The sequence below is a fragment of the Nothoprocta perdicaria genome, unplaced genomic scaffold (genome assembly GCF_003342845.1).
Source record: "Nothoprocta perdicaria isolate Ctin4 unplaced genomic scaffold, notPer1 scaffold_343, whole genome shotgun sequence".
Taxonomy (NCBI): domain Eukaryota; kingdom Metazoa; phylum Chordata; class Aves; order Tinamiformes; family Tinamidae; genus Nothoprocta; species Nothoprocta perdicaria.
Genome location: NW_020455581.1, coordinates 141,845 through 168,875, shown reverse-complemented (window position 1 = coordinate 168,875; position 27,031 = coordinate 141,845). Strand labels below are relative to the sequence as shown.

The following is a 27,031-nucleotide window of genomic DNA, read 5'->3' as shown; positions in this document are numbered from 1 at the left end:
ACTAATAGCTACATACCATGGATTTTGGTAATAAGCAGTGCCTATCTTTTCAGAAATTATAAGGCATAATACCAGCAATTACATTCCTTCGTCTGCTCTCTGAAAATGAGCACTTACACTGTCTCTATTATTCGAAGAGTTGAAGTAGAATTTAGACTGCTTTCTCAGCTGTAATGATCATAAATGAGCAGAGCTGAATCGTAATGTTCAAAATTTGGGTCAGGATTTTATCTGCTCGCATGATCTGCTATTGAGGAAATACACATTCAAATTCCCCCTGTAAGAAAATATTACTTCTCAGAGTTTACATTTTTAACACTTTTTAGCATTTACTGCTTCAGAATTTAGAGCAACTTAAAGAATAATTTCAAGACTTATACCAACAAGAGTTTGCTCCTGTTTATGTTCATTTTTTTTTTACGCCATTCACGTGAAATTTTTACTCCAGTTGCAGCATATGTGAAATCTAAAGAAACAAAAAATTTAACTTTTAATGGGATTGTCCAAACAGCTTGGCAATTTAAAGTTCCTAACAAAGAGGATTACATAGATGAGAGTTTAGTGGTTAAATTGGCAATTTCAGTTTCGTATTTGAAAAACCTGAATGCTGTAGTAGCTTTTTTGAGCTCTGCTGGACCAGCACTTGCAAACTTAGTGCGTCGCTACCATCTTCAAGGACCAAAAGAAATGCAGATGCTTATGAGCAACTGTTGAGTGTCCCTTAGAAGAGATGCCAGCCTGGCTCAGTTCCAGCAGTGCCTGTTCTGAAGGCAGCAGCTGGATCGCTACGGCCACAGCAGTGGCAGCAGCAGCCCTCTAGTTAGAAAGGGAGCATATATATACATGTGTATATATATACACACACACACACACACACACATATTATATATATTGGGACCCAAATATATATAATATAAAAATGTCAGAATAGTATTGGGGTGTGTGTGTGTGTGTGTGTGTATATATATATACGTATATATATATGTATATACATATATATATACGTATATATATATACATATACATATATATATACATATATATATACGTATATATATATATACATATACATATATATATATATACACACACACACACACACACACACCCCAATACTATTCTAACCTCTGGCCACTGTTTTTTCTAACCTCTGGCCACTGTCTCAGTATGGAATTAAGTAGTGTAAAATGCTTGGAAAAATTGTATTCGGTACCTGAAATAATAGGTGACAAATGGAAAAGGTAGTAGAAAAAGAAATGTTGGGAATTAAGTGTAGTTTTGGTCATTGTATCATTGTAAAGGTTGCATTGTAAAGGTTGGAAGCCTACACGAATGGGAGACAGAGTGCTCAGAAAATAGCAAGTGCGTGAGAAGAGACTAAATATGTTTGGGTGTACAATAGAGCTGGGGAGAAGGCAGAGCATGGATAATTTCTCCCTTTCTAAGAACTGTGAGCAGCCAAGGCCCATAACAACAATTTAAAGGACTGTCACTTGAAACACAATTAAACTGTAGAAGTTCTTCCTTTCTTGCAGGCTCAGGGAGTTATTAGAGGTAGGTATTCCCTGAATCCTCTTTGCTGACATGGGAGGGTAGACCCAACAAAGAAGTTGGTCAGTGCGTGCTCCGTTCTGATAATCTCGAGGCTTCTAGTCACTGCCTGAGAAAGGATATGGGACATCTTGATTCAGCACAGAAGGAAGTTCTTGTGTAGAAGAGTGTTTAGCCTGTGTCGTATTAGGAAAGGGAGTCTCCAATCTTGAAATCTTTATTTCCTATTGAATGCTTGGGCAGATTTATTTGTATAGAGCTATTTACAAACCATAGTATTTTAATAGATATATAAAAAGTAAAACAGCTTTTTTCAGCTGAAAGATGAACTCAAAATATATGAAACTGATGATTTAGTTTCTTAAAACATATGTCAATTTTTCATAATGAAGAAATGTTTTTCTCCTGTTTAGTATTTATAGGAGGATTCCACCTACCATTCTGGACAACTCAAAGCTCCATCAGGTAGTTTTTCCCTGGGGTTAATTTTAGACTTTCTGATTTTCTGTCAGTCAAATAGCATTTACGGAAGGGAAAAGTAGTGTTTGTTTGTAATCTTTAGATGGCAGTACATTAAACACCGAGTGTCCTCTTGCAGAATCCAAACCAATCTGCTGTTGCATAGTTAAAACACCCACACTGTTCAGTTCAACGCATTTTGTAAATTAATTAGTAAATTAATATATTTATGGATTCTGCTTTCCTAATAGCAAGGTACTTAAACATGAAAATGATGTACCTCACAGATAGTTTTAGTGTTTATTTATTTATTACATATTGGGTATAAATAACTGTTGCTATTTTGCAGYCAGCTGTTGAGAACGCCTCATTGTGGAGAGTTTGGTGTAGAAGCAGAGTGATGTAAACTGGACAGGATCCCCGGAGGTCACTTGCTCAGCCCCTCTGCTCGAAGCAGGGCCGTGTCAGATCTCCCACTGAAAGACAAGTGTCCTTTTATCCATTCAGAATGTCCCAGGGTTTGTTTTTCAGACCCTTTTGCAGCTTGTCTCGCCCTGTGCACCTCCCAGAAGGTTAGGCAGCAGAGGGGCCGCTCTGAGCTTCTGCTCTCCAGGCTGGACTAACTGAGCTCAGCCTCTCCACATCTCTCCTGCTCCAGCTTCCCGACCATCCCGGGGGCCTTTGCTGGCCTCTCTCACGTGTGTCGTTGTCTGTCGTCATCCAGGGAGCTCAGGTGTGGGCACAGGTCTCCAGCTGTGGTTTCTCAAGCCCTGAACAAGGGAGAATGATCCCTTCCCTTCCCAACTGGCCATGATCTTGCCCAGTGTGCAGTTTTCATCAGTTACAGGGACAAATTCTGTCTTAGGAGTGCGTTTCATTCACAGTAGTGCTTAAAGAAGGTCTGATGTACTCAAGCTCTATGTAAAATTTAAAGCTGCATTTATCTCTCATTAAGGCAGGAATAGGTTTACATAGGAGTTAGGAGTTGAACTTCAACTTAGGAGTTGAAGATAAAAGCTTACCGTGCTAAGCTATTTAACAAATATCTTTACAAAATAAAAACTCTTCCAGTGGACAAAATGCTAGTGCTGGTAATACTAGATGTCTGCTTCCTAGTAATTAGATGGAAATTTGTTATCTGATAAATCCTTTCTGTAGATGGGTTCAGAGTGTRATCACATGCTCATTGTAATTGCTACTGACTACATGGATAATTCAGTTAAGGTTTCTGGTTATCTGCTATAATGTAGAACAGATTAGTTTCAGCTCTAGGTGTTTACTGACTGTAGCAGGTCTGAGAATGAAGAAATGAGGACAGAGTGAGGAAAGTGCAGAGAGTAGCCTGTAATGTGATTAGTGGCATCTTACCTAACTACCCTACTTGGAAGGCTGAGTCTTACCAGGTCAGCAGTCGTGATAACAATCTAGGTAAATGAATTATCAAGGGGCAAATTACCTTTTCAGGGGCTCTCATATATCTTCAAAGGAGAAAATAATTACTTCTTTTTGGAAAATTCTTACCTGATGTTCCAAATATTCTGTGGTTTTTTTTGTTTGTTTTYCAGGGTACCCATCTCATCTTTTTCCCAAGACAACATTTATGAAGTTCAGCCGCCGAGGGTCGATAGGAAATCAATTGAGATATTCCATGCTCACCTGCAGGCTGGAAGAGGAAACATGCAGCCCCTGGGAAAAGACGACTTCCTTATGTACAGAGAGTACATTCGAAACAGATACTTGTAAATTCCAGCTGGATTCTGCTGCCAAGTGTAGTGTGCCGATAAGTCATCAAATTAACTTCAGAAAGGAAGTCGAATTTTGTTATTTTGAGATAATAAATTTATTATCTAACATTTATTATTTATTATGCTTTAAACATTGTATATTTACACTATTATGCTTTACAGGAGAGGAAAAATTAAAAAAAAAAAAAAAAAAAGTGGTGTCTGTCCTTCAACTGAAGGAAAAAGTTCCTAAAGAGAACTTAAAAGTATCTTAAGAGACTGTGTTTATAGTCAAAGCAGCTGCCACCAGCTGGGAAATATGCAGCAGCTTGATGCAAAAGAAATAGAGTGGTTGGGTTTAAATTTCTTATCTTCTTATGTTTTCTAGTGAGGTTGAAGTGRTTCACATATATGAAGCACAGAGAAAAATTTTCTTCTTTGTTATTCCATGACACCAAATGGTCTTTTTTATAATGGAATATTTTTTGATATTTCTTGAGAATGAGGGCTTGTAGTTTTTTTTTCTTAAGCAAAAGTGCAAAATGAGTSACTGATGTCCAAATAAAAATTTACATATATTTACATGATTAACAAACTTAGTAATTCAAATTCATGTCAAAACTAATCTCACTGGTGATAGTAACACAGCATTTGTTCTACACAGGGTGAAAAAAAAACACAGTTATTTGCAATAACAAGCTAAAATTCCCAACCCTAGCTTCCAGCCCTTTTCATTGAAGAACAATAACAGTGTCACCAGCATGCTTGACCACTTGTGTTATTCTCCAAGCTTGAACAGACTATATTCCAAGACTTTCTGGAGTAGCTGCCTTAGGGACGTTTCAGCCAACTGCATGTAATGGATAGGGAGAGCGTGTCGAGGTTTGTGGAAAATGAGCTTGCAGGGAGCAGCTCTCTATACCTGGCTGCTTGCAGTGCAAGCAAAGGCTGAACTTAAGCAGTAGTAGCCCTTCTGTTAATCAGGAATTCAGTGAAAGAAAATATGCAGTGGATAAAGAAAGAAGGCAGAAGGCACCTGTGCAACACGTGTGTTACAGGTGAATGTATGTAGTCCGTGAGAGAACATTGATTTTGGTATCTGTTCTCTTTTGTTGATTGATTGATACTGTTTTGAGAGAAATTAATGCAGTTTAGAAGACAGGAGAATGAAATGCTATTTTACATAATACTGAATTGCAACTCCCAATGTTTTTCTCCCCTGGAAAATATCTGGGCTGAACTCTTTTGACCAATGTAAAAAATACTTTGAATGAATAAATGGTGGCTTTGGAAAGATTTGGAGCTGAAGTCTTTATTCCAGTGAAGTGAATGCGTGCTTTTCTCACTGCACCTACATTATTTCGGAGAATGTTTTGTAGATTATAATATTATAACATGCTGGTATTTCACAGAAGTTGCCCTTCAAAGTGTGTCACTTAAACACACCTTAGGCAAAAATGGTAATCCGCTTCCTATTGCAACAGGTAATGCTGTTGCAAGATGTAGGAATTGCAATAATTTTACAGTTCTCAGACAAACTATGGTCAGGCTTTAGCTATTCAAACAGAAAACGAAGCAGAAGAGAATTGAAGGCTTTTGTTTTTGTTTTTTACAGGTTTAAAAGATGAATGAATACAGGTTTAAAAGATGAATCCAGTCCATTATGTCTGTAAAACTGCAGATTTTTCAGTGCCTCTCTAAAATGTGTGCCAGGACAGTTGTGTAACAGTGTCTGCTTGAATCTTCTGGCATGTGCACCTGCCTCATGTTTCTCCTTCCAGATAGACAAGTTAAAAGACAGACTAGCTGTTTATAGGGGGTTAATTCACGGCCGTTGCTTCCTATGGTGAGATCTGGGGTGTTCGGAGTCGGGTGAGAGTTTCTGTGATCTCCCATCACTGTGTGGCAGCTCTTCAGAGTACTTCAGGGTACACTTATCACCTCTTTACTAGGCTGGCTTAGAAAAAGCAAACCAAAAACAAACCAAACTCCCACTTTGACAGTTTAATGCTATCTGGATGACAGACAAATTTTCTGAAATGACAGACAGACAAATTGCTATCACCTTATTATAGTATGCAGATCTCATGTAGAACTATTTTTTTTTTATTAAAATGCAGATGTAATACACAAGCTAACTTTTGCAGAYTATTAGTCCAAATAGAGATCCATTTTTTACTTTGTTTATTATKATTATTATTGTTAATTCMCTGTAGGAAGTCGGGTTTTTTTTTTCTTTTRTTTTTGGAGCTCTTCGAGATTCTGAAGGATCCTGAGGGAACCCAAAAATGCTAGTGATCTGTAGTTTATTTTTATTCATGTAAAGAACCAGAAAATAATTTGAATTACCTAACCTGATGAGGTTACTAGTAATTCTCTTTCTTTTACAATTTGAGACACTATGAAAACATAGCCTAAAGGGAAGACCATTAATACTACRGATTAGAGTCAATCTTGAGCCTGGAATTTCTAAAGACACTGAATTTAATGCAAGTGAAAACTATTATCAGAATGTGGAATGTGCCATGAAATAAATACAAAGATTTTGAGACAAAGCTCTTTGTGCTGTGTCTGACTTTCCTACACGTAACACTGGCAATACAGAGTCATCATATTAGCAAGCTTAATTCAGTAATGCAGGTTGGTTTTTAGGTAGAAGAGGGGTTCTAAAATAACATGCARAAATAGAATTTTTCATGCATGTATTTAAACAGTATTTGTTTCTTCAACTTACTTACTTTAGGTTTGCGACCGGATGGGTTTTTTAGAACTTTATTGGTATTATTACGTCTGTCTTCATGTAATTCTCATAATGASAAGTCTCCCATCTGATTCCTGTCATATGTGCTGTATTAACACAGTTTCACTTACTGGTCTGTAGAGCTGAAGCCCTGCAGGTTACTCACRTGTTACTCATTTTGAATCATACACTATAAAATGTTGCTAGTTGCAGAAGAAAGGACTGGAAGAAGTTGGGAAGAGATGGTAGATTGAAAAATGATCCATGAGACAACTTCTCAAGCAGCACATTTTTGTTGCARACGCTATTTTGTTGTTCTTTCACCGTGGTCCGTGATCATGATACCGCCCTATTTGTTTTGTGGACAACTGCAGTACAGCTTCAGAAGGTGATTGCACTGAAAGATTACATCTGTTAGTTACATTTGCTAATAAAAAATATCTATCCTTTGTTAGCTTATGTCAATGCAATTGCGGTATGTTTAGGGTTGAGGGAATGTTCCTTTCTGAAAGGAATTATTTTTTATTATTGTTGTATCTTCCTGTTGTATCCCCCTGGTAGACTTTGGGGATTCTCGAGTAATTGCATTTGTCTTCTAAAACTGCACACGCTCTAAATTACAGACTGCATTTGCACCATGGATTCTAGCTACGCCGTGTAACAAATCTAGTTCATTTTTGGGTTAATGGATAATTGTTTGCTTCTATTTTATTCTTTGAAGAAAATAGAAATAGTTTATTATCTTCTTTATACTTTTTCCTTAAAAATAAGAATTTTAAATTTGAAAATGTATCTTTTTTTTTTACCATGCGCTGGGTTGAGATAATAATTAGATGAGTGTTCTAAAAAAAAAAAAACCACAAAATTCTAGATAGTGCTGGAAGTAATAATTCAATTAGACCTTATTTTTACCTTTTATTTTCATTTTTCCCCATTTCCACACAGAGAGGCAGTAGGAAAGCACTTTCTCTTTGGAGGTAGGTCCTTGAGGCTGCAGGGCTTGTAGGTGCTTACTGAGTGAGCCTTGGTGAAAGTCCTTAGCGTTGCGAGTGCAGTCTTGAGTTTTAAATGCTCCTGCCCTGACTGTTCCGGAGGGCAGTTTCCATGCGGTTGGCTTTCCCGTTTTCTCTTTCCAGATAGACTCAAAGTTTGGTGCTGTGACCCCAAAACAGGATTTTCCCAACACGCCCACAGCGATGGGAACCAGAGAGGAGAAGGGCAGAGAACGGCACCTCRTTTTGGTGTCACCTTTGTGGCAGCTCCTCATTTTGCCATCAGGTTTTGGGGATTTGTCTCACCAGGCCAGGGCAGCAGCAGTACTAGTACAAACCCTTAGCACTCAGCGAGCTGTGAAACACAACAGTTGGGCAACGGGGTGAAATACCAGCTTCTCTCGGAAGAGCATTTAACTCTCCATACGCATTTCACCCTGTCAGTACTCCAGAAATAGCGACACGTAGAGGTTGTTGGAGATTAAACAGCATAAACGCTGTGTTTGAAGGGTTGCCTGAGGACTCCGCTATGCGGGAAGCGTTCTCAAAGCAAGGGAAGTCATCTCAGAGATGACTTTGATGCCTTCAGGCCTTTCTTTGCCCAAGCACCAAGGACAGTTCCCGTCTGCCTGCCCAGCCCTCCGCAGGCTGCGGATCCATGGGATGTGAACGCCGAGCCAGAGGCACAACTTCGAGTGCTTAAAGTCAGCCCATGGTGACTTCCATCCAACTGCTTTCAGAAAGCGTTTGTTTCCCTCTCTGTTTCTTAAAGCATGCATAAATGCCCCAAACAGCTTCACTGAACAGGTTAACAGAAAATACGAATATGTTTTCCCCCTTATTTGTATCGTTGTCTTCACTTCTCTGTTTTTCACTGAAGGGAGACCTAAAAATGACTGCACAAAAAGTGAGAAAAAAAAAGTATCTGAATTTTCTGTTAACCCATTCAAAACAGGAGGTTTTACGCATCTCTAGGATATAGCAACAACAGCAAAAACAGCTTTCAGGCTGTGTTTATTTTCTTGAAGTAACCACGTTACTTCAGTGCTGCATCACGAGCCACCTCTTCTGTGCTACAGAGGATCTTTTCCTGTGGAAACCGGAATCCAGTCATCCCCCGTGTCCCCCACGGCGCAAACACAGGCGTTCGGGGGACACCGCTATGGGACCCGTTCGTACGGGTTCGTCACAGAGGTGACACTATCTGACTCCCTGCTGCCAATGTCTGCTCCAAAACCCAGGCATGCAAAGGTAGTTATTGGTGTCGTGGCAAAGGTAGTTATTGGTGTCGTGGGTCAGCCTGGCTTTAGGGTTCAAATGTTCTCCAAGAATACAGCCCTTTTTTTACCTCCGGTTTTCAACGGTTCAGATCTGGACTTCTGATGGGAGATTCTTTGGGCCTGGAAAGAGAAATGAAAGTGCAAGATAAATAATAATGTAAGAGAAGACAAGCCTTTATTTTGCTACTTTTCTTGCATGCGGCATTCCCCTCTGTTTCGTCATATTCAGCTTGGATTGTGTCCTTTTTTGCAGGAGCCCTCACGCCTCTGGARCACGTCGCTTCCCCCGAGCCTGCCCTGCGGTGCAGGGATCAGCTCCAGAGGCTCTCGTGGCGCCTCTGGAGCCTCCGCTTCCCAGACTCACAAGCTGAGGAGGCCCAGCCACGTCCAGGTCCGGTAATCCCGATTTACCTCCAGAGTAAATCAAAAATCAAAATAATCCCCAATAATTTGAGCATCAATAGGCAAGAACGTGAGTAACTCAAATAAACCCTGCTCAGAGGAGCACTGCCAGCACGTTGGATGGAGAGATGAAGCAGCAGCCCTRGTTCTCTTTTATTGCTAGTCTGTAAATGAAAAATATTTCAAGTACTATAAAAGGCCCTTCCTTTTTTCCCGGGATTTCTGGTTCAGGTCGTCTATGGCAATAACTTAAGCCTTGTTAAAGCGTGACTCAGCATTGTTGTAACAGAATGATAAAGGTATTGAGAGAGCAGTGTATGCTCTTCATTTTGTCTAGTCTGTATCTAGTCTGTATCTATAATACTTTGTTCTGCTTGTTTTATTACTAATGCATCCAAAATTAATATGAAAGAGATGTCTTAGATGTCTTATTTTTATTAAATTGTTTTGTTTTCTGCATTTTCTCTGGCAATAAAGTGTKGTTCATGTAAGGGRAAAAGKGAAAAGCAAGGAAAACAGTAAAACRTGTGCTTTAATAAATGTATGCTACCCCCCTYCCCTCGCCTGCAAAGCTTAGCAGTCCCCCGGCTTCTCCATAATCACAACAAACAGGATCTGCTTCCGCACCCCTCCCTTCCCAGGCTTCTCCCTGGAGAAGGTGCTGGATAAGGGAGCGGGGGGCTCGCCAGCMGTCCTGCCGGGCCCATGGCCCGCGGTCCCTTCCCGCTCTGCTGCTCCTGCTCCTGCGATCCTCCGTGCTYGGCCCAGCCTCCCCGGGCAGCAGCACCTTGTCAAGGGGCAGGGGCACCTTGTGAAGGACGTGGCAGAGCTGCAGGCGGCCGAGGACCCTTTTCTACCCCAAACCCCCATAACCGTCCTGTTCCAGATGGCCTGGGCGAGCTCTCTCCCTCTCGCCTTCCCTTCTCTCCCCCTACATCGCGCTCCTTTGCAGCACTTCCATGACAGCTCAGCAGGAGCTGCCAGGCACCTCAGCGAGGGGGCAAAGAGAGGAGGAGGAGGAAGGAGAAGCCCGAGGTCGCTGTGTGCAAGCACAGCGCTGGCTCCCGGCGCCGCCGCCGGAGCCCTGCACGAGGCGGTGCGCACGCCCTCCCGCCAGAGGCAGCGGGGCGGCCCCATGGTGGCCCCACGGAGCCCACACGGCGGCCCCGTGGAGCCCACACGGCAGCCCCACGGAGCCCACATGGCGGCCCCGGCRCGGCGCCCGCACGTGGGGCACGCGGAGCTGCCCGGCCCGCACGTGGCGCCCGCGTGGGGAGCCAGCCCAGGCGCCCCCGCCGCGCGGCCATCGGGAGGGCCGCGTGCGGAGCCTCCGCTCCCTCCGCAGAGGTGGCRGCGGCCGCCCCGGGCGCCCCGCGCTCATTAGCGGGGCTCTCCGGCGGCCGCAGGCCGGRGCGGCAGGACAGGCCGCCCAGCTCCCCGCACAGAGGTGCCTCCCGCTCAGAAACGTGTCCTGAGCCCCTCTGTGGGCATCAGAGGCCGACCCAGCTGGCACCGCTGGGAATGGGGTGCATGAAAYTGGGGTTCACTGGGGGGCATGAAGCTTGCCCGGACCGGAGGGTTTCTCCATAGGGACCCCGGTTGAGGTTCCCGTCCCAGGCAGACACCGTGATGGGACAGGGCAGTGCCTCCTGAAACACGGGCGCTGGGGGCAGCGCTGGCGCCCGGCCCTGTCCCCGACCCATGCAGAGCTCGGGTTGTTGGGGGTCAGCGGCGCTGGCTGCGTCGGCAGCCRGGACCGCCTGCCGAAGGGGCCGCGCTGGCGCCGGCACCGTCACCGCTGCCGCYGCCGTCACCGCTGCCCCGCGCAGCCCCCATGGCGCCCGGCTCTGCCCTCGCCGGCCTGCTCCTGCCGCCGCCTCCGCTTTGCTTCCTGGGCAGYGACACTGGTGACATTGACACCGTCAGAGCATTCGCAGACCCACGCGCTTCCCACCTGCGAAATGCTTTTCCCTCCAAGGCTGGGTTTAAGCAGCACGTCCTAGGGTTTTCACTGCGGCCTGCTGAGCAGCAGACACAAGCTCACCTGAGACCATTACACCTCCACAGGCACAACTTTTTTGCCTATGTATTTCATGTCTCTTTGACATTGTTCGTTTTATAAATCCCTCTACACATCACCAGGATCATGGGTCAGGACACGGGGCCGCTTGATTCCTGCTCTGAGCCTGCACAAAACTGCCCTCTCCCCCTCCAGCCCTGCAGTGGCAGATGTGAAACTGGCCGGTTTGGCTGAGCTTAGCAAAATCGAGGAAGTATTTCTTGCCAGTTTTTCCTCTAGGCATTTCTTTCCCTTTTTGTAGTGTAATGTCTGGACTGCAGATTTGGATTAACTTAGAACTAGATGTCTATATTTATTTCCCCTATTTTTTTTCCTATTTTATTTTATTTTTTTTTTTTTCATCTCAGCTGAAGTGTTTTGCTTTGAACCTCACCTGGYAGCAATGGAGGCTGTGATGAGGAGGTTGCTCCTTTTCTGGGTTCCCAACACGTTGTGACAGACCCAAATTCCAGAGCAGTCTAAGTGCTCTGCTCCTGCTCAGCTTTCTCATGYTGCTACCTGGAGGCCTCAAGAGAAGCTCATCTTGCACGTGCAACAAGGACCCCCTGGTCTGGTGCTGCAGAAGATGAGAAATGTTGCCAAATCATATTTATCTCCTTAGCAGCACGAATGAGACTAAGCCCCGGTATGCCTCTGTGTGGGTGGATTTCAATGCATGGCCAATGGAGATGGGTACATTCAGTGTGGCCGTAGCTGCATTGGGCCTGTGTTTTGGTATATGACAGGAGGCATTTTGAAATAGCGAAGATTTTAACCCAGAATTGTTGGAGTTTAACACTTCTAGATTCCTGTTAGAAGCAACATTTTCTGGAAGTAAAAATACTGTGAAAACATCATCAATACTGCAAAGTGTCTAGTGTGGTATGTATTTTCTCAAAACAACCCTTTAGCCTGAGTTAATAATTAAATCAGTCTGTAAATCCTGAAAAATAAATTTGTTTTCCTCAGTGTGCCATGATTCTGAGGATATATGTGTATTCTTCATAAATAAAAAGGCTTCTAATTATGGAGCAATTGCAAGCACCCCTATAAAGTAGTTAAAATGCCTTGATATTTGAAGGCCCATTTCTCATTTTTCCGTTCCTTCCACTTTGCAGGCAAAGCCACRTTTGCCAGCTCTCTGCTTGGGATCATTTTGCTTGTTGAGCTGCCAGTAATTCGCAAGACACATTGCAGGAGGGGTGAGTAAGAAATCTTTGGGTTCCATGCGTGCCAAGAGTCGGTTCCAGGATTTCGTATACTTGTTTTGAGGTGCTCTAGCACATGCTGAGGAGAGTCTATGGCATTCATGCTTTCAATCCCAGCTTCAACATCTTGTCCATCCTGCTCTTTGCTGACATGGTTGGTAAATGTTTGTATATGGTCCTTTCTCTCTTTCACTGCTGCTTTTCCTCCTGTTTTTATGGGTTCCATGGTCTGTCGCATACATCGTGGTGACAATCTAATAAGTTTTCATTTTGGGCATTTTTTGTCTTGCTTTACTGTGGTGAAATGCTCTTGTTCATAGCTTGGTCCCATCAGAGCATCCTTCATTTGCCTTGACACCAATGCGAAGGGAGGCGCTTGTCGCTTCAGCTGCAAAACCTGCTGTGGATTTTCAGCCTCAGAAATACGACAGCAGAAGGAAAATGTACAGATGCTTTCCCTCCAGTTTCTACAAAAGAGGATTTTTTTTAAGGACATTGTTATTTAGGGTCAGATCTTTCCCCCATTGAACCCTGGGGGAGTATTGCTTTGAGCTCAGTTGCAGCAGCAGATCCTAAAGCGCTGGCACAAAACCCTTCCAAGACATGTGGTAGGTGGTTAGGAACGTGCTCTGCTCTGCGTGCTCAGCACTGTCATCACGTTGTCCGGCAGCTCTGCTCTTAACGCCGGAGAGGTTATTGTTTAACCAGGGACACTGTTCCAGCGATGCGCTGGAAACCCCCGGGACTAGGGGATGCTTTTGTCTTTTGTAAAAACACGGATTTTTCAACACACGTTAGGCAAGAATATCCGAAAAGGACACATTGCAAATGCTGGATTTCARTTACTCGGTACTTTAGAAGACCCTGCCAACAAAATGCATTTCCCTAAGAAAGCTCTTGGCCAAGGAAACGGCCTCTTTCCTGGCCAAATCCCAGCCAGGGTAGTTGCTTTTTGCCTCTCTCTGCTTTCCACGCTGTTGTTCCTCACCTCCTAGCTCAGCCTCTAAAAAAGGATTGATCCAGTGCAGTCACCTGTRCACAGGTGACTAGTCAGCAGAGATGTTATTTCTGGGTGTTGATGCAGGAAGTGAGGAAAAGAAGGGTAGGGAGCAGAAGAGAGACGTGGCGATGGCTTCCTTCACCCTCTGACTCAGGAGCACCAAGACTGGGGATCCCGGATTTTGGGGTCATTTTTGGAGGTGGGTGAACCGAGGCTCAGGCACAGAATAACTTTCTGCATGGGCAATAGCTCTGTCTCAAAGCAGAGAGTGCAACTAACACATAGCCCAAGCTGAGAGGAAAATCATTAAGCTCCGGAGCAGAGAGGGGGTATTTTGCTGAACTGGGCTTAGCTCATTACCACCACGCGCCTGTCTGCTCAGATAAATTGGCTTGTAGTGGCTGTGAAATCACAGTAAATGTAAGGGCTGACCCGTAGTTTAACAGCCTGTTTCAAGGAGCACAGGCTCCRTTGCTGACCTAATGAGAACCAGGCAAAGGCCGTGCTGGAAAATGTCGGCAAAACCCAGGGTGAAGTAGGCCAGCTTAGGGATGAATCACCAAGAGCTAATGACAGGCACAACATTTTCTTTTTAGGACAACTCAATGGAAAGGCACAGAGTTGCATTTGGAGTGGTTTGGCTTAACCTTGACTTACTGTGAGCTCAAAATGTGCCATATTTAGTGTGTTGGTSCTGCGGATTTGGTGACACATTACTCATCATGCCTGCTTCATGGGGGCACAGGTAATTAACAGGTAATTCAAGCTCTCACAGCTTCTAGGAATTAGCATTCCACTCTAAAGTTTATCCCAGGGACAGTGCACGTATGTGTGCACATAGGAAGGTGGGTGAACATCAGCCTGTGGTTGTGTGTCCAGCTTCGCTTCTCAGCGACAGCTCAGGCTGCAGTGGCCACTGTTATGATCCCCAGAAACCTGTTTTTGTAAYGAAAGCTTTGTTGAATTTCACTACTCTGCCTGATTTTCTTCACGAGAGGCCAGTGGGAAATCGCCAGCTGTTGCTGTTTGTACGCTGTTCCCTCCGTGCAAGTTGGTGCCAGCTCTAACGAAGACATGGCCCTTTCTTTAGTGCAGTTATAATGCGAACTGGATAAGGGGTAGTGCTTTCTGCATCTGCCTAGGACAGTCAGTAAGGTGGGTAAGGTGGTAAGGACCCAGGGGGTAAGACAGTTTTGTTTGTTTGGGCAATTCTTGGTTGGGGGGGAAATAAATTGCCTTTTAGGATCCCATGTGTGTTGTTTCACAGAATCATGGAATCACAGAATGGTTGAGGTTGGAAGGAACCTCTAGAGATCGTCTAATCCAACCACTCTGCTCAAGCAGGGACARCTAGAGCACGTGGCTTGGACTAGATGATCTATAGATCATCTAGATCATTGTTTAGCCTTCGTTAGGATCTTGAAGGCTCCAGTGTTGAGGTTTTTACTGTGGGCTCTTTTTCAGTCACTGCTGGGAATACAATAAGGGGCAATGTTGTGGTAGAGCCTTCCCTCCCCTAAGAGGGGATCAAGCAACAGGTCACGATTTCACCTGCGTTGAAGCAAGACTCTGGCCCACAGAAGCCTCATTGCTCTGAGGTGACTACGTGCACGAGGAGACCGGCTGCTCGGCGCCTCACCATGCACTTCCTCACCACGTCCTTCCATCGGGGATCCCATTGTGGGATGGAAAAGCTGGAAAAGGGCCACGGCATCACAGCGCATGGTGGTCCATGGGCTTGCAGCAAGCTCAGAGCGGGGCCCACGTGCCCAGGGCCTGCCCTTAATAAGTTTGTTCAGCATCTTTTGAGCACAGCCACCTTATGGCTGCATTTTTCTTCCTGTGGGCCTGTGAATAATATCCTTTATTGAAGTGCTTATATGCAGCCGTATCAGCACTGCCCATTCCAGCTTTGGAAGGGATGTTAGATACGCAGTGGTTATTTGCTAAGCCATCGGTTCGGAAGGAGGTTTTGGGAAATAGGTGCAACCAGCCTTGTTTGTAAAAGCTTTTCTAAAATCTCAGCAATGTCACCTTTTCACTGCCTGATGTCTCTTATTAACCAGAGCGAGTGGTGGAGCTTGTTTCCATGCATTCCCTGCATCCCGCCCTTTCCCAGCACAACCATCTCCTTAGGGGCATCGTGTGGGATTTTCCTGCGACCCAGTCCAACCACACGCCATAAATCTGTTGTTAAGGCTGTTACTTTATACAAGTTAAAGCTGCATGCACAAACAGAAGACTTGGGATGTGCAGAGGGGTGCTCTAAAATAAAGGAGAAATAGATTTCATTGCATTTCGGTGCTAAAAGTAAATGTGTAATTAAAATGAAAGATGCTGCAGGTAGTCTTCAGACTAGCGATAATTAAACTGTGCTTTCAAATTCTTCAGCTTAGATTGGGGTGACTCATGCAGTGTTTGGATATTTTTGGAGCGGAGCTAAATTCCAAGTATTACAGCTCAGTTTGGACCGGATGAGAGAGAAGAGAGCACAGCCAAGCTAAGGCCAAACTTGCACCTCCGCGGTGGCACGGAGGAGCTTTGCAAGCCTGGGAAGGGGACGGTCCCGTTTGCTCCTGTGCTTGGGCAGGCCGGGCCTTTACCCCTTACCTTTACCAGGAGCAAAGGGTCCGTTCTTGCTTCTTTGACCCACATGGGGGCTGGAGAGTCCAGTCCCTTTGTCGGGATGGGACAGGGYGAGGGCCCTGGCACGTGCACAGGAGCCCTGCGGCAGCGCCGCGCTCACGCTCTTGCTCGACATGGTTTCAGAGCTGGAACAGCAGCCCCACGGCCCTCCAGCAAAAACGGGTGCCTTTCCCACARGCTGGAAGCCGCTTCCCACTGGAACCGCTTTCCCTTTGCCGGGGTCTCCGCGTCTTGTCTGCTGAAACACTCGGACCTCCTGCAAAACACCCTCTCTTTAAGGCCTCCCTGGGCTACATGTCCTACCRCCTCAGCGACGGGTCCTGCCCCAGGCTCAGCACAACACCCGTCAGCTCCGACAAGGATGACGCTTCTGCGCAGGGCACAGGGCTCATTCCCCACCCAGGAGCAGCTGCCGGAGACCCAACRTGGGACAAAGTGGGGGGTCAAAGCTCTTGCCGTTGCTCGTCGCCTTTGCAGYGCGGTCCTCGCCGTGGTGGGTGACTGCGTTTTTCTCTCCCGTTGCTCTGTGATTTGTTCTGAATTCAGCACAGGTTTTTGTTTCTGTCCCTGGGGCTGCAGAAGAAATGAATAAAAATGAATCCCGGCGGCTGGGAACAGAGGCATCTCCAGAAGAACCCGTGAGAGCGTCGCGGGACCAGCACCTCTCTTATTTGCTGATACATGTTAGAGGGGCACAGCCCAGCTGCTAGGGATGGAACCAGTTTTTAGGTATATAAAAATACATATATACTTTAATGGTGATTATTGTGGGAGAAGTTTATAAGATAATCAGGAAAGAAAACACTGTTAAGAATCTGTTAGGGCCAAATGGGTAACAACGAGGTCATTGCAAGCTCAAGCTCATTGAGGTGTGCGCCTTGGAAGAAAGTAGCTGAATTTTTTTTAAGCCAGACCTAAAATCTTCCCCTGTCTGAGCACTGAAAAAAACAACAGATCAGTCTCTTGTGCTGCAGAAGGGCGCTCACTTTCATGCAGATCCTTGTGGTCCCATCAAACCCTGTCCCTGTAGCTTCAAATGCAGAGTCGTAGGTGGCCCCAAAAGGTCTTCTGGTTCCTTCCAAAAGGTCTGGGCAATGGCTGCTTGGGTCCATGCGGATCAGCAGCTTCGGAAAATAACCACTGAGGCCCATGGCCGAGCTCTCTTTGGCCAGGGTGAGCTGTGACACGTCTGTGGAAATGTCCAGCACTCAAAAATCAGTGCCAGACTGTACCCATAAAACACACATCTGCTCTGCTTAGTCAAGCATGGAGTGGCTCCTCTCCAAAATGGTATTAGATATTTTGAAATAAATTAGCTAAGATTCATTATTTCATTATGAGAGTGCAAAATACTTTATGCAAAGTTGGCTGCTTTTCGATCTTTTGGCTTTTTTTAGCCACAGGCAGGCTCTTACTTTGGGGACATTTTAAAATAAGCATTTATAGTTCCCTAAGTTATATATGGATTAATCTGTGTTAACATATAAAGTGTCAATAAGACAGATGAGGATCATTTTTGGATGACAACTACRAAGGTACAGTAAAGCTTTCTCACAGCTTTTGATTGCTGTTAAAATTCRCCTGCTATTCTGAACAACTGCATTTTAATACCAAAATCACTGAAAAATTTGCTGGGAGCATCTTTCCAGAGTAAATTTCCTGACAGTTAGGGTGCCAGAGCCCTGGCACAGGCTGCCCAGGGAGGCTGTGGAGTCTCCTTCYCTGGAGATCTTCCCAACCCGCCTGGATGCCGCCCTGTGCCCCGTGCTCTGGGTGTCCCTGCTGGAGCAGGGGTTGGATTGGATGGTCTCTAGAGGTCCCTGCCAACTTTAAGCATTGCATGATTCTATGATTCCATGAAATGTCACTGTTCTTAGATGAAGGGATGCTGAGGGCGAAGAAAAGGAAGCGGTCAGGGTCTTCGGGAAGCCTCTGACTCATGCTGGCTGATACAGAGGCTCTCCAGAAGATGCCAACGACTTGATCCTTTTCCTTCATACCTAACGTGTGTGTGTGTATAAATGCAATGTGTGTGTGTGTGTGYGTGGGYGGGGGTGTATGCACATAAAACAGCCTTAACAGTTTAATTAAATGAATCCTGTCGTTGCTAAGGGAACGCACATGTACCCTTACCTCAGGTGGCTGCAGGGGGGTGGGTGCCAGGCTCACACGTGGGGCAGGGGCTGGCGCTCGGCAGCGGCGCCTTCCCCTCTGCTCCCTCCAACACGCAGCAGGCAGAGAGGCCCCACGTGCCCGGACACCAGTGAGCATTGAGTTGGGTCTTTTCCCAACCTGCAAACTAGCCAATATTCCAGGTACTGCAGGGCCGCACGCGGTGAATCAGCACGTGGAGAAGCGGCTCGGGGGCTTCGGGGAAGCAGGTGAAAAATTACGTGTCCAGCATCCACACAGAAGTGTGAACTCCGTTTAAATAACCAGTTACTCTCAAGCTGCTGTTCATAGCATGGCATAGAATCACAGAATCCTTAAGGTTGGAAGGGATCTCTGGAGATCATCTAATCCAACCCCCTGCTCCAGCAGGGACACCCAGAGCACGGGGCACAGGGCGGCATCCAGGCGGGTTGGGAAGATCTCCAGAGAAGGAGACTCCACAGCCTCCCTGGGCAGCCTGTGCCAGGGCTCTGGCACCCTCACAGGGAAGAAATTTTTCCTTTAAGTTCCTGTGGAATTTTTGCTGCTTCAGTTTGTGGCTGTTCCCTCTAATTCTATCTTCTGTACTGGTTTGTGCTTGTGTGAACTCAGGAAGAGAGGGCGACCTGACCAAGAGCATATTGCAGCGTGCAGGGTGCTGAGGGCACCCGTGAGATGTAGCTGGAGGAAGCTGATCATGTCGTTGGCAGGCAGCTTGGTAATGTGCAAATAACCAGCTATCTGCTCCGCACGGACCTCCTAAAAGGCAATTAATCCCCGATGYCTGTCTCAGGCCAGCACGGGGTGGAGTGTTTCACCTCTGACTCCCTGTTTGGTTGGGTTTGCTTTGCTTTTTCTCCTTTTCATAGTATTTTTTCCAAGGAGGGACCAGCAGTCGCACAGCACCGCTCTGTGCTTTCCATGCTGTAGCAAGACCAAAGAGCTCAGTTCTCAGCAGAGCCGGGAGCAGATCCTGAGTCCCACACACCCCAGCACCAGATCCTGAGTCCCACACACCCCAGCACCCTCACCGAGGCAGGGGGCTGCGCAGGAAGATGGATCCCGTGCAGAAACCGCATCCCTCCCTTGCAGAAGAGGGTTAAATTGCGATGGCATCTGACACACGGCAGTGCCTCCCCAGGGCTGGCGGTCAGGACCTCCCTTCCACGGCAGGAAGAGAGGAAAAACCTTTGCTATGTCTCCTGAGAAGACACAACTGCTCAGTCTGAGGTGTTCAGAAGGAAAGCGAAAAGCGTCTTGATAATAATAAAAAAATAAGTAAGCTGACAGTGCAATACAGAGAAATAATTCTTTAACACTTGGTTCTGGAGACAGAAAAGGAAGGAAGAAGTAGCCGTGGTGTCCATTGCAGGCAGCCGGCTGAATCCTGGGAGCGTGATGCYTAAGGAGCATGGCCCACAGARCCACAGGATGGTTGAGGTTGGAAGGGACCTCCAGAGMTCCTCCAGTCTTAACCGAGCAATTTGGCATCTGCCACTTAGATGCRGATTTGGTTCTCCACAGTGGCTCTTAACTCTTCCTTTGAGTCTCAGCTTACTTGGACAAGGTTCAATCCTCTAGGCAGAGTTTCTGCAAGCTGTTCCCAAGTGGATTCCTTGGCCTTTAGTCGTGATTGAAATACATTTTATTGGATTGCAATCTTTTAACCAGAACATCCCACCCCGCCAAGAGCAGTTATCTTTCTTTCTCATTACACCATGTTTGTGCCATCTCAAAACATTATCAGTCCYGGGACTTCATATTTTTCTGGACTGCTAATAAAATATTAGATGATTTATAGAAAAAAAAACAYCAGGAAACATCAGTGAAGACCTGAGCCTTTGATTTCTCCCCGCTTTGTACTACTGACTGAGATATGACAGCAAATCAGGTTCCCCTATAAGCTCTGCCTTGTTAGCACCGTGTGATGCAAATATTTTAAATCATAATGTCATGCAGTACAAAGTCAAGTGCTTTGGAYGAATTGAAGTGCATTTTCTACACCGAGGTGTTTATCCATTTAATCCCATGAAAAAGAAAAAAAAATAAGACTTTATGCAATGTAGTCTGCCTTCCGAGAAACCGTACTGATCACGCTAATTATGTTTTGAGCTTGTAATACTGATGGAGCTACCTGCTCATCTCCTTTTAATYAGGATGGCTTCTGCCCAACAAAACATGTGTGTGGGGTCGGGGCAAGGGATTGATCTTTTACAATATTTCTAGAACTGCAGAGTCAAGGGCACCCACAGAATACATTCGAATGACATCCAGGTGGTATTAACATTTGCATCATTAGATTTATGCTCCCAATCATTGCTTTACACTGTGGAAAACTGGCCATTTTCAAGCCCTAAATGTATACCTGACCGGTTATAGTGCCTTCTGTTTGCACAAGGTAAATGTCAACAGAGCCTGGCCAGGAGCACCTAGGCAACAGCTAATTTTTAGGTCAGTGATTAACTATTCTTTGTCAGAACTTAGTTCAGCCTCAAATTATCTCACGCTGAGTATAGGACTTCCATGCATTAAAGAGGGATTTGCTGTTATTTTTAGACACCCTAAGTCAGGTTTTATTCTTTCATGACAAGTTGATGGCCATGAACTGTTCTCCTGGTTGAAGTCCTGGTCATGGTGATTTGAGGCCCCCTTTTAGGRAGGCTGCTCAAGGGGATCCTGAGTTCAGTTGTCGTCTGTGATATCGCACTGCTTGTGAGAATAACAGGAAGCAATCGATCGATTTTTATTTTTATGTCCCATATTCTTGCTTCCCTGACTAGATAAATAGTGGGTCCTACCAATTAACACATATTTAAATAAGTAAATGTTGACTCTGAACTTGCGTTTTGCTTTTTCCCTCTCCACAGCCTGTTGGTACTTTCAACTCTTCATACTCATCCGTTATCTCATAAACTTTTGACTAGTGACTCAACCCATAATTTTTAGTTCAAATCTCTCTATATTTTAGCATAATGTTTCAAATTCGTTCTGYTATTATAGGAAGCTTTTTGAAAATAACCCTAATAGCACATTAAAAAAAGTTGTAGTGGTCATCTCAGGAAATCGGTCCATCTGTAGGGTTAGGACAGTTTCCTTCTTTCCAGAAAACTGCTAATTTGTGGTCTACATCAGAATTAACCTTTATTTTTCAGTCAAGAGCTTTTGGGTCTTTTTTGCCATTGTTGAGTTCACTCAAAGGGTGAGGAAAAAGGSAACTGGTTCAACATCTGCAGGATGGTGACCTCCTTTTCTTGCTGTTGTCCTGTGAGTACTGCTCTGTCTGCTGGTTTTTCCCAGAGCAGCTCTCATGCCACCTTGGTAAATGTAATGATCTGGGCCATATACTCTTTTCTGCAAGCCCCGAGTGATGCTAATAACTTTAACCTGGCCAAATTTACTTTCGGTTTACTTTTATATTAACAAACAAAAAAAAAAAACCCAGAATTTACAACTCTCCTTTACTGCCTCAGCTGAATAATCATCAATTTGTTCTGGCAGGGACTRGACTCTTGAGCAATAACAGACTTGTTTTGAAGTTGCATTAATTTGTTCTCTTGGAAGAAGTGTCTTGGCTAAGTGTTATCAAGCAGACGCATGAAGAAACATGAAAGTCTATTCATATTTGGAAGACTCAAATAAAATAGAGCAAGAGCTAAAAATCCTAATAATCAGGGCAAAAATGAATGCTATTGGTTTAAATATGAGTCATTCTCTAGGTATTCCTAATTCAATATATAATTAATTTGACTGAGACATATAAATTTATGTCCTTGATGCCTAATCACCAGGACAGGCACCTAAGGAAAACATTTCCTGGGATACACGAGGTCAGAGAGAAGTTGAGCTGTACTCACTGGGACACGTTCACTATTCTTCTGTTGAGTAACTTGTCACCCACCTTTTTTTGCAGTCAATAGACAAACTCTTGTGTTTCCTTTGGTGCCTTTTTAGTCTACAACCTTTTATGATGTGTGTGATTTTTTATAGTCTAATGAACCATGCACATACAGTGTTTCTTGACTAGAGCCTAATAACTTGTGATTATAGTCAAGCCCTAAAAGAAATGGTCTATGGAGACCCAACAGTTTTAAGATCCTTGAACAGAGATGCAGTTCTGGGTGCCTTCCCATGCTCACCCTTCTGGCTGGCTTCAGAAAGGTGTATGCTGAAAGAATTCCCATTTTTGTCCGAATCCTATTTTTGACACTACCTGCTCAAGGGATCCTCAACATACGGATTCCTGCCTCATGTCACTTCCCCAAATCCTCTATTGGATGTAGCCCACAGAGCTGGTTTTGTACTGCAGGCAGGGGAACTGCTAGCGGGTGAGAAAGGGGCTGTCTGTGCAATTTCTCAAGGAGCAATTTCCCTGATGATCTATAGAAAGGAAGAGGGGCCCATTGCTTCTTTCCACAAAGAAATTCATTTTCAGATTGCGTTCTAGCATCTGGAAACCTGCTCTCAGACTCGCTATTAATTTTAATGCAGAAATATATATGCCATCTCACRCAGTAAATAATCAAGAGTGTATAGGATCGTGTGAAACAACACAAACATTTTAATGAGATAGATTTGCAGTTTCTTTTTACAAGGTTTCAAGAGGACATTGATGAACTAAATATGTGACTTCTTCACTTAGATGTGCGGAAGAGCTCTTGGGCAATTGAAAGGCTGGTCTGAAGTCACCTAAAAGCTTGAGCAAAAGTTTTTGGATCCCTTTCAAAGAACAAAAATAATAAAAGGACTTGTTCTGCTATGCTTGATGATGCATCCAAGAGTGAATGTCCTTTATTGCTGCTGCTTTCTTCTCACAGTCAGAACAAGCAAGGTAATGGAGGGAAAAGGCACAAAGTACCTGCACTTGGCCTCCGTATATTCCACACTCATTTGTGGAAATAAAGAAAGTGGCCCAGACAGGCAACAACTGTGCCTCACAAACCCAAGGGTAGCACTTTTAATGTACAAGCATCTCTCACAAAYGTTATTTTTTTGGAAACTCAGTCAGTTCATTCAAAGCCCTTGGCCTTTGCAGATGGTAAAAGTGGACTGACAGATGGGTAGATTGCTAAGCAGATGTGAGGAGTGTCTCTGTAGTGGGAACAAGAAGAGGTGTCTATGAGAGGAGAGTCCCTGCCTGGCTAAGCTTATGAGGTCAAAACTGCACCAAAATTCAGCTTTAAATTTTTGAAAAGCCCTTTGAGAGCCATGGCTGAAAGTTCAAAATAGTGGTAGCTGTGCTTCTGTCTACTCTCCTGTGCATATTTACATCTACATTTTCTTCTCRGTGAAAAAGAAATGTGTGATAATTCAAGAATTTTGTAGGATTCAGCTTCAAGTTCAGCCCAAATTCAGCCCTGGCATTAAATATTTGCTACATTATTTAAAGCTGATTTCACCTATTACATGAGGTAAAATGTGTCCCCATCTTTCTGCTAGCAGGTGAGACACCAGATAAAATGTAGTGCCACTTACTAAAGCCGTAAAATCCATTTGACAAATGGAGCTTTGTAAACACATGGGAGTTTTACCCCAAACATTTACCCCATACCTGGCTACCTCTTAGGTTTCTTTCACAGGTGTCTTTTGTGATACAGCAGGTTTGCAAGTGGACACTGGTCAAGCAGAGGGTGAGGTTAATAAAGAAGCAGTAATCAGTGGCTCAAGGCAATGCAGTTAAAGTCCATTAAGTCAGGAAAATGGCAAACTGCAGGAGATGWAGAATGGATTGCTAAACGTTTCAAACATCTTTTTGCACCAGCTGCACAGAGATATCTGAAATGTCAGTGCTGGTTAGTTCACCATCTGGGCATCGCTACTCTTTCTTCCCCTCCTCCTTCCTTTATTTTAAGGATTCCTTATGCTGCCAGAAGAAAAAGAACTCATATATTTTCAGTATGTTATTGGAAAGCTCAGTTTTGAAGTGCTTTTTTGGTTCCCAGTCATGCTATGTAAAGCATCATTTAATAATACTTAACATTTACTCAGCCTACTTATTAATCATTGAAGACTACCCAACTATCAAAATAAACCATAGCTGACTGAAATTAAGTAATCACACGTTAAAATTACATGGCAATATTGCTCAGCTTTCAGAACAGATGGAAGAATTCAAGCAGTGAATTTTGATATAGTTCATTTCAGCAACTTTAAAATTTTATTGCAATTTAATTTTCAGAAATTCTCTAAGATAGCCCATGAGTTACACGATACACTGCACTTAGGTTGAATGGTATCTTTTATTTTTATATTCTCCTGTGACTTCCATGGATCCGAACTCAGATAAAAAGCTAAAACAAACAGCTTAAATGAAAGTGGTTATTAGAGAAAAAGTGGAGATTTCCCCGGATCTCCTGTACATCCAACACAGGCTCATCTTCCACATGTGTATGTGGCACCCAAACGGGTAAAGCAGTGTTTGGTCTGTACTTTTTCTATAGGCTAARCTCTACCCTGAATTATTATTGCCTGCTGTACCTTCATAGAACAAAGCTTTCAGTAAAGAAGAAACAAAAACTAGATGTTTTATGTGAGAGATGTCCACCGGTTTTGATCTTCTTTTTCCTGCAACTACTTAAAATTAGGACCAATTTGGATGGCCTGCCTCTCGTTAAAATGATTTGTGTAAGAAACTGTACGAAGAAGATGAAAAGTCTTAAAACACTGACTCCACAAATACAAGCAGTGCTCAGTAGTCCTGGAAAGATAAACAATTCCAAAGTAAATGTAACCATATTAATGAATGTTGTGAAGCTGGGCACTAATTCTGCCGATTGATACGCAGCAACGTGAGGTATTTGGACTGCGGGAGATGCTGAGAGCTGCTCTGAGAGCATCATGCATAAGAACCTGACATAAACTGCAAGAGCACCCTCCACTCGAGAGGTAATAAATCCAAAAACACACAAGCAAACACGAGCTGCACACGTGCGCTTCCCATTCAAAGAAGCACTACACTGTTTGGGCAATTCTTCTAGCCAGTAATTCAGATTTATAAGCTGCATCTCAAGAAATAGCTGTATTAATGCTTAGATGATTAGATTACTTGTTGGTGGTTGTACTATAGTCAAGAACCTGGATGAGATATATAGAAATAGGTAATGGTATGAGAAGGGAGGAGATATAAGGAAAAAGCCCTTCACCTTTCAGTGGTGAATCCCTGGAAGAAGTGTCCAGGGAGGTTGTGGAGGCCATGGAGATATTCAGACATACTAACCAAGATCCTCAGAAAAATGGTGTAATTTTGAACATGGCCCTGCTTTGAGCAGGTGAAGGGACCAGACTGATGCCACCACTCCAACCTCCACAGACCCTTTCTGAACAAWTTTGCTTTTTCTGAGCTCCAGTGTTTCAGAAGTCCTTGGAAGCAATGACTTAGTTTGTTTACTGCGATACACAGTGTCCACAGGTTGTCTTGATAATAGTATTTAGCCTTCAGGATGTGGACCAAGGTGGAAATAATGAATACTGACATTCTAATTCTCTGTAAATGTGTCTACCTTTTAATGCGGCACGACCTACGTACTTTGTTCATTTGGACTGTCCAAGGCAGTAAACACATTTCCTTCTAATGAATTTTTCAAAATGATGTCTAAATGGTTTGCATTCTGTTCCCATAAATGAAAGATGTAATTTTATTTCTACATTCTTTGGAGCAGCAGTTATAGAACAAACATGTTCTTCCAGACTTGGGTACCTTTCGGCTTCTGTCGTTAATACCAGAAAAATCATTTTGTTGCTGATGGGATCTACCTGCCGGGTCTATTAGTTTGATATTGGGTAGGGAGACATGAAATGAACAGTTGTGCTTTGTTTCAACTGAAGTATGTTTTAGGGAAGAGGCATATTGGCTGCTGTCTGACCTTGAAATTCAGAGGGTGAGATGAAGAAGAAAAAAGGTATTTCTTATGCCCAGACCATTGGTTCTTTTCTCTTTTGATCTTGGGGTTCCTTAGAGAACAGCACAGATCCCCTCAGTGGCAAAGAGATTGCTCACTCTAGAGCATATATTCTGCTGGGAGGATAAAAGTGAAACAGGTGTTTTCACAGTAATTTCCAGCGCTGTTTCTAAACATTTACATTCAGCAGTACAGGAAGCTCACAGCAAGGTTCAGAGCTGCTCTAGCAAGTGCTGTACAAACACCAATCCTGCAGCCTTCCTCCTACCAACACGTTATAGGTACCATTCCAAACAGAAAACCGTATTGATAAAGAGGGGGAAAGAAGCCATGAGAAATGAGGATGAGTGTGTGGGGAGCAGCAGCTGGCCCAGCCGCATACATGGTTGCCCCACACCGGGCTGCCCCCTGCCTGCTTGTGGACGGTTCCCTTCCCTCCTAGCGGATGGTCCGTTCCCTGCTAACTGACGGTCCCTTTTCCCTAATGGAGGATTCCTTTCCCTCCAAAATTCGGTCCCTTCTTCCTAACGGACGGTCCCTTCCCCCTAACAGACGGTTTCCTTCCCTCCAGAACTCGGTCCCTTGCCCCTAACGGACGCTCCCCTTCTCCCTAACGGACGCTCCCCTTGCCTCTAACGGCCCCCCCCCCCGCCTTCTCCCTAACTGTCGGTCCCTTCTCCCTAACGGCCGATCCCCTTCTCCCTGACGGGCGCTCCCCTTCTCCCTAACGGTCGGTCCCTTGCCCCTAACGGCCGCTCCCCTTCCCCGCAGCGACCGTTCCCCCCCCGCTCCCGCGGCTGCCCCCGAGCGGGCTGCGCGCTCCCCGCCTCCCGCTGCCCCGGGCCGTTGCCGCCCGGTAACGGCCGGTGCCCCCCGCAACGGCCGCTCCTCCCCGCTGAGGGACCGTCCCTCCCCGCTGCCCCG

The 27,031-nt window shown here is 44.7% G+C and overlaps 1 protein-coding gene across 1 annotated transcript in view; it reads left to right on the top strand.

The window, feature by feature from the left end:
* Positions 1-4,986, top strand: part of FIG4 (FIG4 phosphoinositide 5-phosphatase) — a 61,387-nt gene extending 56,401 nt beyond the window's left edge. Inside the window, exon 23 of the mRNA XM_026043970.1 lies at positions 3,576-4,986. Coding sequence (XP_025899755.1) covers positions 3,576-3,753 — 178 coding nt within the window. The 3' untranslated portion in view covers positions 3,754-4,986. The remainder of the gene's footprint in view (positions 1-3,575) is intronic.
* Positions 4,987-27,031: the final 22,045 nt, after the last annotated feature.